The 13,055-nt window shown below is 41.2% G+C and overlaps 1 protein-coding gene across 2 annotated transcripts in view; it reads left to right on the top strand.

The window, feature by feature from the left end:
* Positions 1–4,800, top strand: part of hnrnpua (heterogeneous nuclear ribonucleoprotein Ua) — a 16,213-nt gene extending 11,413 nt beyond the window's left edge. Inside the window, exons 11-14 of one of the 2 annotated variants that reach the window (XM_061233575.1) lie at positions 153–419; positions 604–839; positions 1,812–1,907; positions 2,140–4,800. In XM_061233575.1, coding sequence (XP_061089559.1) covers positions 153–419; positions 604–839; positions 1,812–1,907; positions 2,140–2,190 — 650 coding nt within the window. In that variant the 3' untranslated portion in view covers positions 2,191–4,800. The remainder of the gene's footprint in view (positions 1–152; positions 420–603; positions 840–1,811; positions 1,908–2,139) is intronic. The other variant, XM_061233581.1, reaches the window with a different exon arrangement.
* The last annotated feature ends 8,255 nt before the right edge of the window (positions 4,801–13,055 follow it).

Raw genomic sequence — 13,055 nt, forward strand, 5'->3', positions numbered from 1 at the left:
GTCCATACCTCATTATGATTGAAGTATGTGCTGCTGAAATGATCTAGAAGACCAAAGATGCGTTTTCGGTGGAATATAACCTTAAGGCCACCTCGTAACAAGCTGTAACGTTGTGACGACGCGCATTACAACGGCTGCTTGTTTCTCCGCAGGCATTTTCACACTGCCGGAGCAGGGCGAGCACTTCACCGAGGTCACCTATGTGGAGCTGGAGAAGGAGGAGGCCCTCAAGCTGCTGGAGCAGTACAAGGAGGAGAGCCGGACCGCCCTGCCCCCCGAGAAGAAGCCAAACCAGGGCGGGGTGCCTCCGAAGAGGGGGGGCAGCCGGGGCCGGGGGCCCAAGAACCAGTTCGGCAGGGGGGGCCCAGGCCAGAGAGGGGGCCGAGGGGGTTTCCAGAACCGCGGCAACTTCAGGGGAGGTGAGTCCGTGCGTTCGAACCGTGAATTTGCTGGCTCTTGCGGGTCGTTGAGTTCTGTTGTGCCACCAACCGGAGTGCGGCAAAGCTTGTGACGACCCATTTGATTCTCAGCCATCTGTGGTCTATAAGTAGAAGGTTTGTGGCGGTACTTGATGTAGATTTTTGGTCTTTCCTGTCGATGCAGCTCCAGGACCTCGCGGCGGCTTCAGCAGGCCACCCAGGGGCTTCCTGCCCCCGCCCGCCTTCCGAGGGGGCTTCTCCAACCGCGGCAACTTCAACCGAGGTGGCGGCGGCATGCCGAACCGGGGAGGGGCTCCTCGAGGCGGGCCTGGCAGGGGCAATATGGGAAACCGGGGAGGCGCCATGCACCGGGGCAACATGAACCGCGGAGGAGGAGGAAACAGGGGCAACTTCAACCAGGTGCGTCTGGCGGGAGACTGAACCGGGTCTTTGCTTTTTGATGTTTTTCTTTCATTTGTAAAAGCCCTCCCTTCGCCCTCGTATTGTCCCTGCTGTACCCCTTCCCACGCTTTTGCCCGTGAGTCACTCACTATGTTTTATGCCCGAAGTTGCATGGTGGACTTTGGAAGACCTTACACACGGCAAGGGCTGAACCATCTCAGGATTGAGGAAACTTCTGCTCTTATTTAACTGGCTCTATCATACTGTATCTTGGTCATTTGTATCAGCAGCAGCTGTAGTCAGACTCCGTATTTTAATGTGATCCAGTACTGGCGCGAACCAGTGTAATCTATTGAGCTGTCGGGATACTGAAACGAAGGTAATTGGCTGGAACAAAAACCAGCACGCAGAACGGCCCTCCGGGATCGGAGTTGTGCACCCCTGGCTTAAACCTGTGTTTGGCCAGGTACATGTCATTGATGGCTGTTAACCTGCAGGTATCTTGCAAGTTGCTCAGGAGGTGCCAAAGCAGTGGTAACATAAGAAACCTCAGCTGATTTGATATGACTCCGACCTACACTAGCAATTGTACCAAGCCAATTGTAGCCTGCTACTGCAGATTCTCAGTGTTATTGGCTGAAGAGTTTTCCTGCATTCAACAACGAAGTCAAGGACATAGAATCCAAGAAGCTGCACGCATATTTTAGACAGTTGTTCCTAGGAATCTGACTTCCTGTATACGCCAGCAACTATGGCTAATCCATTATTTCTAAATGGATTTGTAGTTGAATTTGAATCTCCTTGCCTTTGCATTTAAATGGTGCTGCAAGAGCATGAAAAAGCAAATTCTTCTTGGCCCGTCATCGCTTGGTCGTTGTCCAGAGTTCGTCCTTTCAGCTGTCCTGCTCTAACCTTATGTTGGATGTTGTCCAGTGGGAGGAGGATTGCTGGACCATTGCAAATCCTTGACCGCTTTTGTATTTTCCGCAGAAGTTCAGAGGCAGGGGGGGAAACAACCGCGGCTTCAAGAACGGAAACTTCGGCATGAACAAGGCCCAGGCGTTCAACCAGAGCTGGCAGCAAGGGGTAGGTGCAAAAGGGGCTTCCGCTTTGGGATTGCAACGGGTTAACAAACCCTTTCTTTTATACATGCACACAATCATCATAATAAGTATAAGAACAGCACAACTAAGTTCCGAACAGTTCATATTTCAAATGAGGGCTCCGGGCATTTTTTATTTATTTATTTTTTACTCTTTGGGGGAGAAGGTGGGATGTTCCATTTTTGTAACCCTGAGTCTTTTTTTCCATCCCCTAGTTCTGGAACCAAAAGCCATGGAGCCAGCAGTACCACCCGGGATATTATTGAGAGCGCACCAGAGGGAGGGAACGCAAAACCTGGTGGCAGACTGGCACCCCTGCCCCACCCCCGTCCCCCCCCCCCCCCCCACCTGGCCGCAGGCACCCGCTCACACATCCACCATTTCCCTTTTTAGTCCCAACCATATTTTTAAAGGAGAAAAAAACATTCCACTCATGGAGGAGCTACGCCTGTGGGTTCTGTTCAAAGCTTTATGGGTTTCTTTTTTTGTTGTAAAATTGTTTTCCCCTTTAATGTAAAATCCCATTCTTTAAGATGTTAAATGTTAGAAACTTCAGCATTATTTAGGTGGGATTATTTTGTTTTTTTGAATTTTGTTTTTTTGTTTTTGTTTTTTTGTTTTTTACTTTCAGGGTTCTTGCATTTTATCTATAAAATGTGATTTTTACAAAATATAAATTTGGCTTTCTTTTTGCATAGTTGCAGTCAGTAGTGTTTCACATTTAATCAAGAGGAAACGGACACTCCTTTTTAGAAGCATGTCGCTATTGTGAGTAATTGTATCAGTAGTCCTTCAGCAGCAGATGCATTTCTATTAAGTGAAGCTAAAGTTGTTCTATAACGTTAAAGAGCTTCATTTGTCCATCTAAAGCCTGTAATAGCTAAACTTTAGGTTTACAAATAAATGGGTTCTTTGCTTTTTTAAAAATTTCTATGGCTTGTGTTTTTCTATTTATTTCAAAGGTGTTAAACAGCCTTTGATTGTGAAAGCCTGCTGTCAAGGAACTAGAAAAATATGCCAGATTTGTCTCTTCAGATCAGGCAGACACTTCAAGAAAAATGAAGCTTTTCTTTCTTGACCATATCAGTCTTCCCACCTGAAGCAGTTTTAAGGAAGCTTGACTTGAGGAAGCATCACCGTAACTAAACATAACATTTCCATACATGGAAGACAAGTTCATACAGTACACACAACCCACACGCCACGCTATGTAGTGTTTCTTATTTTTTAAAAAGAAAAAGAAAAAAAAATTTATGTAGCAAATTTGGGATGCTAAAATGGCGTCTTTTTATCAGTGTAAATAATTGTAAAAGTTGAAGGCACATCATTCCTGCCATGTAATATGTGGGTAAGTTTGCGTCCTAGAGCTCAAGAGAGGGGGAAGGGTGTTAATCTGGTTACTTTACTTCTTTCAGTTTGTTTTTTTATGTTTTCGTTTTTTTGTCTTCCTTTTTTGTGGGGAGCGGGGTTGGTCTTATTTGTTTTGTTTTTGTTTTCCATTTTAAGTTAAATCTTGAAATACATTTTACACTGACATCTAGTTGACTTGCATCAGTGCTGCTTGGTGAAGATCTGCCTTTTTATGAGGGTAACTTCAGTGGCACTCAAATCCCTGTTCGCTTCCAACTCATCTACATGGGAGTAAGGGTCTAGACTTAACGTTTTTAAAATGAGCTGCATTAACTTGAAAGTGATAACTTTTTAATATTTATTGAAACCGTAAAACTAAAAAAACAGCCCTTTTTCCCTTTCATGGGTACCTTTTGCATCAAGCTGTGGAAAGGCCGTGTAATTTTTATTAATTTTTGTTTGTTTTGGTGAAAGATACCGGAGACTATGGTGCATACTGCTACCTTTTGCCACTGCTCTTAACTGCCATCATTGTCCGATTTCCTCAAGTCTTAATGACATTAGTTAGCGCTAGCCTTGGCTGCATACTAAGATCAGATGGAAAGATATAGTTACTGTAAGCGTGGCACGCATGTCGCGTCCTAAATGCGTAGTCTTCAGTCATTTTCATTGCGTGAATTCAATTTCTTCTCTCTTTCTGGACCTCTGAAGAGCTATGGTGGTATAGTGTGACTGATGGCAGCGGCTTTGTATTTGATAGTGTAAACTAGTAGTGTGTCCGGGCTGTTCTGTGGAGTACAGCTTAGCTGACTCAGACAGCCACATTATGAATAAAAATAAATAACTTGTAGAATCTGAAAGGCACTAATTTCCATTAGGATAGAATAGTTTTAAGTTGCTGGGGGGAAGGGGGCGTTGTAGGGGTTATTTAAAATGGTCTGCATTCAGGAATTTTTTATTTTACTTTGAATATAAACTGACCAACAAAGTCCATTGCACATGTTGCAAATGCAAAAGTGGTTCACCTTGTTCACAAACAGGTCTGATGCAAGGGCAACAGTCCCTTTTTATAATTTAAAATGTCAAATGGTTTTTACAGCAAATTTTATTGCAAATGCTGGGTATACATCAGATTGAGGAATAATGTTTTTGTACAAAATGAAGACGGGAATAATGAAAGCATGCACTGTAAAAAAAAAAAAAAAAAAAAAAAATTGCAGGTGATTTGAAGTGAAGTTTGCTTGTTTTAGTGTTTGTGGATGTACACATTTAAAAGTATTTGGTCAGGTGATGCGTACCGTACTGAGATAATGTTAAGATTTTTGTAAAATAGACTAAATTTTTTTGTTTCCGTTCGTTTCTTTTTTTATACCTTGCTATGTTTTGTATTTTGCTATGAGAAAATTAAAACAAAAAAGCTGACCAAATACTTAATTTATTCTGTTTCTCCACACATTCTATGGAAAAAAAGCAAAAATGTTTTTTAAAAAGACAATAAACCAGCAAGATTGAGTCATGTAATTTCACCTTGCGTGTAGGTCTCAAAAGGTAATTCACCTTCTGTCCAGAGCATGTTCAGGAGACCAATCTTTTTAGGGAACTCCATAATTTCAAATGTTTTTATGGTACGTATTCACGTATTGCGCATGCCATTCACCCAACCTGAAACAAAGCTTACTGGCTTGTTCATTGAAATCTAGACACTGGTGGTTTGATTGGGCACACCAGACTTGAGACTTCATAAGTTTTAAAAACCTTTTAATTTCAGAATCTCCTTCTGAAGGAAACCTCTGTCTGACTACAGAATTAAGCAGTTTACAGCCTCCAGCAGTAATTTATCCTACTGATGAAGTACTTTATTGCAACTCATGCAGAGCTTGGCAAAAGCATGTCCAAAACAATGCATTTACTCTTGTGCGACAACTTTATCTCCAAAGGGACCACTGTGGGAAAACAATTTGAAAACAAATTGGTGGAAACAAAAACCTGCATACACACAGGCCCCCCAGGACTGGAATTGCCCACCCCTGTTCTAGGCTTTTCTATTTGCATTTGACAACATATTTGTCGCCATAATGAACAAAACCCCCTAAATGCCTGTGCAATAGATCAGAAACACTCTTCAGGAGGCAGGCGTGGATGCGTCTGACCACTCTGTAGAAGACCTAACAAAACGGTCTCGCAGAAAGATTTGATCAAGGGCTCATTCCAATCACTTATTTTTCTCCTCTTTTTTTCCTTTTACATGTTCCTGACTCGAAAATTGATTGAGGTCCACCATCTTTAAGGATATTCCAACCTGTTAAATGTTCCTTCTTGGAGCAAAAAGTAGGAACTCCCAATCTTTCCACTGAGCAAAAAAATGTCAGCATAACGTTTGCGGGAGTATTTTTTTGGAAAGCCTGACATATAAATGATCAACCTCTAAATCCGCCTCTCCCCATCTAACACATCTGTAAATGATGTGGCTTTGAACTGACTTTTTGAACCGTTTGAAGGAGCAAGGACATTCCATTTCCCGAATTCACATTTTCCCGATTAGCTTTTTCTTGCCACTTTTCTTAGCTTCTCCCGTTGGGGGAATACAAAACAATTGCAAGAAAAAGAAAAACAGATTAGAAAAATAAGCAATTGGAATGAGCCCCAAGATTTTATCAGAATAATGGCAAGAGCAAAATGTGGGCGTTAAAAGGATCTGCCCAAGAACTTCTTAACCCTAGCCTTGTCTAAATACTTATGGACAGCACTGTATGTACACTCAGTGAGCACTTTATTTGGTAGACCTGTACACCAGTTTGTTAATGCTAAAATATTTAATCAGCAAATCATGTGGCAGCAATTAAATACATAAAAGCATGCAGACATGGTCAAGAGGTTCAGCTGTTTTTCAGACCAAATATCAGAATGGGGAAGAAATGTGATCTAAGTGACTTTGACCGTGGAATGATTATTGGTGCCAGACAGGGTGGTTTGAGTTGTCTCAGAAACTGGCTAATCCCCTGGGATTTTCATGCACTACAGTCTCTACAGTTCGCAGAGAATGGCACAAAAAACTGAAACATCCAGTGAGCAGCAGTTCTATGGGCATTGTTAATGAGAGAGGTCAGAGGAGAAGGGCCAGAGTGGTCAAAGCTGACAGGAAGGTGACAGTAAAGTAAATAACTACACATTACAACAGTGGTATTCTGAAGAGCATCTCAAACCTCAAACGCATCAAACCTCTAAGTGGATAGGCTAAGCAGCAGAAGACAAATAAGTCTAATAAATACCTAATAAAGTGCTCAGTGTGTATATATACTGTATATATGCACCAACACACAACACATCAAACCATGAAGTGGATGGGCTACAGCAGCAGAAGACCACACCAGGTTCCACTGCTGTCAGCTAAGAACAGGAACCAGAGGCTACAGTGGGCACAGGCTCACTAAAACTGGACAGCTTAAAATTTGAAAATGTCGCCTGGACAGACAAATCTCAATTTCTGCTGGGTCAGAATTTAGCATAAACAACATGAGTCCATGGATCCATCCTTGTGTCAATGGTTCAGGCTGGTGGTAATGGTGTGGGGAATTGTTTGCCCCTTAATACAAGTAGAGCATTGTTTAATTTGAGCCCTAGGGTACCTATGGTACCTCCCCTTAAAGAAAATACAACATTTCAAAGTAAGAACATCATACTAAAATTCAAACATGGTGGTGGTATTGTGATGGTGTGGGGATGCTTTGCTGCCTTGGGACCTGGAAATTCGGTCATCTGTCCATGAGTTGACGCTGAAGTGTATTTGGGTTCTGTAGCAAAGCAACAAATTACAGAAAGTACACATCATCTGAAGCTGGTTCCACGAACATGACAATGATTTCAGTGTACTCCAATGGCCTCCAGTCACCAAATCTCAATCCATCTTTGTGATGTGGTGGAACAGGAGATTCGCAGTATGAATGTGCAGCTGACAAATCAGCAACTGTGTGATGCTATCATGTCAACATGGACCACAGTCTCTGAAGAATGTTTCCCACACCTTGCTGAATTCACAGAATTCAGGCTGTTCTGGGGGCAAAAGGAGGTCCTACCCAGTACTAGATAAGTATATGCAATTAACTGGTCACTGAGTGAGTGTATGTGATTATGTACAGTGATGTTTTTGGACAGTGGTACAATTTCTGTTCTGTTGGCTCTGTACTCCAGCACATTGGCTTTTAAATGCACCATTTTTTCTGGTAATGAATCCACCAAAAATGTACATTCAAGAAACTCAACAGCAACATCTTTTTCAAATGTAATGGCAGTTACACACATAAACGGCGTTAAAAATGCAGAAGCACACCAGTATTCTGGGGCAAAGTGTCAATTGTTTTGATCAGTGTTTTAGCCAGCTGTTTTCCGCATTTGGCTTGCCTATCGGAATGTTGGACTAGGAAGAAGACATAGACACTTTGCCCCAGAATACTGGTGTGCTTCAGCCAAAACTTGCCGTTTGTGCATACACATTTGGCTAAGTTAACAATAAGGGTTTAGAACCAGAAATAATTTAGGCCAGTAATCACTGTAATCTTACATTTTAAATTTTCTCTGAACAGATATCAAAAGGACTACAAACAGACAGATTTATGTGAATAAACACCAAAAGATAATATGTATTAAAAGTGAAAGATTTCTCTCTTCAAGGTGTATGACTTGATTTAAAAACTTTAAAAACAAACTACTAGAAGAAATATTATGAAATGTGTGAATCTAGACTGGGCGTATTGGGTAACCAATAGGGGTGTAAAAGTGTTTGGTGTACCTCCATTTTGACTTCACGGTTCAGGACCCTGTTCAGTCGAGGGAAACAATAAAGTGCTTTTCATATATTATGAAAATGTAAACAGTGGCTAACTGGCCAAAATGTCTTGCGGAACAAAATTAGGCACATTAACACTAAGTGATGAGGTTAAAGCGTTTTTCTTTTAAGACTTAACAACCCTGCTCATGAGTAGCTGGCCTACCAATATTTCTCCAAGGGCACAGCGACAGCTCATCCAGGAAATAATCCCAGAAGAACATCCAAGACATGCAGGCCTCTCTCTCCTCAGCTAATGTCAGTATTCATAACTCTTTCCTGAGAAAGAGACAGGAGAGAAGGGATTCACGATACAGCAGTAAGGCGTAAACAACTGCTAACCAAGAAACATCAATGCACTTCTCACAATCACAATTGTACAACCCCCTAGCCTTTTTACGATAATGTTCTGTGGGCAGATGAGTCAAAAGTGGAATTTTTTAACAATACAGGTGTCATTATGCATGGCTTAAAGCAAATAAAGCATTTTATGGGAAAAACATCACACTAAAATTCAAACATGGTGGTGGTAATGTAATGGTGTTATTTAAATGACTGAAAATGATCAAAATGAAAGTTCTTGAATGTGCTTTGTGTTTACTCTGGTTCCCTTTGTCTAATATTACATTGTGTCTAAATATCTGAAACCATTCAGTGTGACAAATAAGCAATAATAGAGGAAATCAGGAATGGGGCAAATACTTTTTCACACCACTTTCTATGAGAGCGAGCAATGTTTTATCACAAGTTAATTCTACAGTGTGCAATTATATAAGTGATGCTGAGTTAATGGTTCGGTGCCTGAGGAGCATGGCACTTAATGCCTTCAGCTCAGCTCTCCAGCCTCTTCAAGAAAAGGAAACAGGTTCACTTAATCCAATAAAATCAATAATGAATGCTATTAAGCAAGGACAAACTCAGGTTAAAGGAAATGTGAAACTCTTTCCCTCTGGGAAGTTTCTATATCGAGCATAGATATGCACACAAAAACTGAGAAAAAGAAAATAAAACTGCTGATGCTACTCACATAACAATTTATTTTTTTAAATAAATGAAACATTAAAAGTTTTAAAAGGTGTGAACCTGCATTTCATTTTTACATTTACATTTTAGTCATTTGGCAGACGCTTTTAATCCAAAGCGATTTACAAGTGCATAGGTTCTTCCACAAGTCAAAGCACCACATCCATAACTAGGAAAATACACATGAAATGCTGTTCTAAACATATAGTCATCATAAGTACAATTTTTGGGGGGGTTAGACAAGGTTAGACAAGGAGGATAGGGATATCAGAAAGGGGGGCGGGGGAAATCAGGAGGGAGGACTAAGGTAGAGTTTGAAAAGGTGTGTTTTTAGCCTGCGTCGAAATAACGGGAGGGATTCTGCTGTCCTGACAGTGGTAGGCAAGTCATTCCACCACTGAGGAACCAGAACAGAAAACAGGCGTGAATGTGCAGCTCGACCACCAGGTGCACGTAGAGAGGGAACCATAAGGCGACCAGAGCTGGCAGACCGGAGTGGTCTAGCTGGGGAGTAGGGAGTGATCAAGGATTGTATGTAAGGTGGAGCAGTCCCCTTAGCAGCCTGAAATGCCAACACTAGGGCCTTGAATCGGATGCATGCGGCAATAGGAAGCCAGTGGAGGCCAATGAGAAGCAGGGTGACATCCTCTGGGAGCTAACTGACTCTATTAACTTATTGAGCTTTTAATTCTTGTTGTCTCAAAAGAGGGTAGACCACAAACAAGTCCATTGGTTGGGTGTATCATAAAATGGTTATTTTCTGGTATGAGGTCATTAACCTTGTTGACCTTGTAGCTGCACATTCAGAAAGTGAACCTACCAGTTTACAGTTGAGAATCAATTAACAAATACCTGAAGGCTTCAGTGAACTTGCCATGAAGCAGCAGGTTACGCATTTGAAGCAGACAAACTTTCATCTTCAAAGCTGGTTTTATATTTCCTCAGTTCAGACAGAATCAGTAACCTTGAAATCAACTGGATCAACTGGCTCATCCCTTTTGCCATGATGATCATATGTTCAGGGCTGATCTGCACTGACAGTGTAAAATCTAAATAGTAGAACTGGACATTTTTCTGACATCATTAGGGAATTGGAATGATTGGAAATGACTGAAGTTCTGAACTCATAATAAAAATCTCTACATGGCATCACTTTGTATATGAGCCTTATTATTATCAATGTTAAATTGTAACTCAGCATTAGAAAAGAGATGCACTCCAGCCAAAGGGTTTTGTAATATGCTTTGAAACAGGAATCTCAACTGGACACAATGTAGTCCTGGAAGGCCATTTTTTCCAACAACTTTTCCTAATTTTTACTCATATTGTCTGACTCCTGTGTGCCAAGTTTACACAACTATGGACTGTTTGCCTAATAGAAAACTGGCAGTGTTGCTTCGCTGATCACAAAATCCCACCCCAAATTTACCTGCTAAAGAAGTCTTGCTAATGCTCTTAACAAGTGGAAATGCTGATCTACATAAAGTGCACGATGCAATATAAAACGCAGTGAACAGCTGGACGCCCGCCGTTCCGCAGGGCTAGCTGGGAGTTTGTATGTGGTCTAAGCATAACGTGTAGGGTGGAAAATATGAAACAGCATAAATAAAATAGGTTACTGCTAAAACACCACATCAAATGTTGCTGTCGCACAGGTCAACAAGCCTACTTCAGCTTGACAAGCCAGACATCAGCTGTTTAGCCTAGCGCAAAGGACATGCAGTTGACCTGTAGTAGGCTTGTCATTATGAGAACCCCTCCAGCTTTCCTGAAGTTTAGCTGACCTAGAATTAAGGCAGATTAGTGTAAATCCATGTGGAAATCCTGGCAACGTCACCATTTGGAACAGCATGGCATCACATGCAACCATAGAGACATACGAACTGGAGACAGCTTCTGCTGACCGGTTCTATAGATTCCTATAGAAGCTGCTCAATTGCGCATGAAGCCAGCTGCCAGGTTTGACTATGGGACTTCTTTTGCACCCAAGCATGTGCACTGGGGCTTCTTTCGCCACCAGAGCATTCGCACTGTATACGTAAACGTCAAGGGATGAATAGGAAAAAAGGCTGTATTTAGTAAAAGACACAGATAATAATCAATGTTATGTTCAAACATATAGGAAAACAATTTACCTTTATTTCAAATAATTTATTCTCCCATTTCTATTTTTTTTTTTTAAACCCTAAGTATCAAATTATTGGCACCCCAAATTATTTGTATACTATTGTAAATAAAATCAAACTTAAATTTGAAATTTTATTTAATTTAATGAATCTCAGCCTAAAATAACTATATTGTGTCATTCCATCACTTCCTGTTTCACTGGTGTATAAAATGACGTACCATGCATGTAAAATCCCTTTGTCCTCCATCAACATGGTAAAAGGCAAAGAACTGTCCATTTAAAGAAGACATATGGTAATTAACCATCACAAGTCTGGTAATTAGGACAAAAAACATACCACTTAGCACTGTAAGGGCAATAATAAAACATTTAAAACATATGGAATGATTGCAAACTGCAGGAAGAGGACACAAATGTACAAATGCATTGTCCCCACAGATGGTAAGGAAGATGGTGAAGGAGGCAACAAAGGATCACAGTTCAAGAATTTCAGACAGAATTGTATTTTGGTTTCACCAAGTCTCAAAAACAACCATCAGACACCACCTCCATATCCACAAACTCTTTGGAAGGGTTGTACAACGAAAGCCCTTGCAAGAAACAAAAGCAATAATCTGGAGTCTGCCAAACGTCATTGGAATTATGACAGGAAGAGAGTGGTATGGTTAGATGAGACCAGTTTTGGGGATGTTTTGCAGCCACTGGTCCAGGTACTAGTTGCCAGACAAATGGCATAATGAATTCCACAAGTAAATTTGAGCTGAAAACCTGGTTGCCTCTGCTGAGGCTGAGGCTTGGTCATTGGTGGACTTTCTAGCAGGACAATGACCCCAACCACACAGGAATGGTTAAGTAAAAACAACATCCATGTTCTGCAATGGCCATCTCAGTCTCTGGACTTAAATCCCATCAAAAACCTGTGGTCTGAACTGAAGAGGGTAGTGAATAAGGATATTAATGGGCCTCATGCAAACAGATTTGTAAAATCAATCATACAAGTGATTTAAGAGATCTTGGCACATTCCCCAATATTCTTGTATTTTTTCTTAGGTAGGAACAAAATGTATGTGTGGTCCCGACTTGTCATATGACTCATGTAAACAACACATTTTCTATGAAGAGTCTCACGGTGCATGTCTGTGCAGTTCACCTGGTTCACAAGAACTCAGATAAAAATTTTCAAACTAGGTGTTGCAGATCAAATATGACTCAAGATTCAGCAACTGCATTGCTTATTTCACACCTCATATGCTTTCAGAAACTTATTTTTGTGGACTGTTAAGGAGGAGTAAGAACTTTTATTAATGGTCTGCCATATTGTTATGTTTTGCTAAAACTAATGAACAGCAGTCTACCCAATCAGGTACCGACTACACCCCTGGATCTTGTTAATCCCATTGGCCATCTATCTGAAAACATCAGTGTTTCTTATTAATCCCATTGACTGCCAAATCTGTGGACTTTTCATGAATGGTTCAGCAAGTAACTTTCCTGAAATTCAGATTCAGATCGATTTCCAGATATCAGTGTAATCAGAGCCAATAACCTGGCGTCTGTTTCACGAGGCAGAATCAGTGAGCTAGCTGGATAACTGCACTGAATAAAACCTGGAACAGCCCTTTTTACTTTGTGATTCCACGTTCCAGGTTAGGAAGAGTTCCGGGTTTTACTCGGTGTAGTCATCCAGTTAACACAGTAACCCTGCTTCTCCTGCTTCGTGATCTTGGAACTAAAACCAGGAAACACACTCCATGGCCACCAACGAGAAGCATCAATTCCAGTATAGACCCACACTCACCGATGGTCTT

This window comes from Conger conger, chromosome 1 (assembly GCF_963514075.1).
Source record: "Conger conger chromosome 1, fConCon1.1, whole genome shotgun sequence".
In the NCBI taxonomy this organism is placed as follows: domain Eukaryota; kingdom Metazoa; phylum Chordata; class Actinopteri; order Anguilliformes; family Congridae; genus Conger; species Conger conger.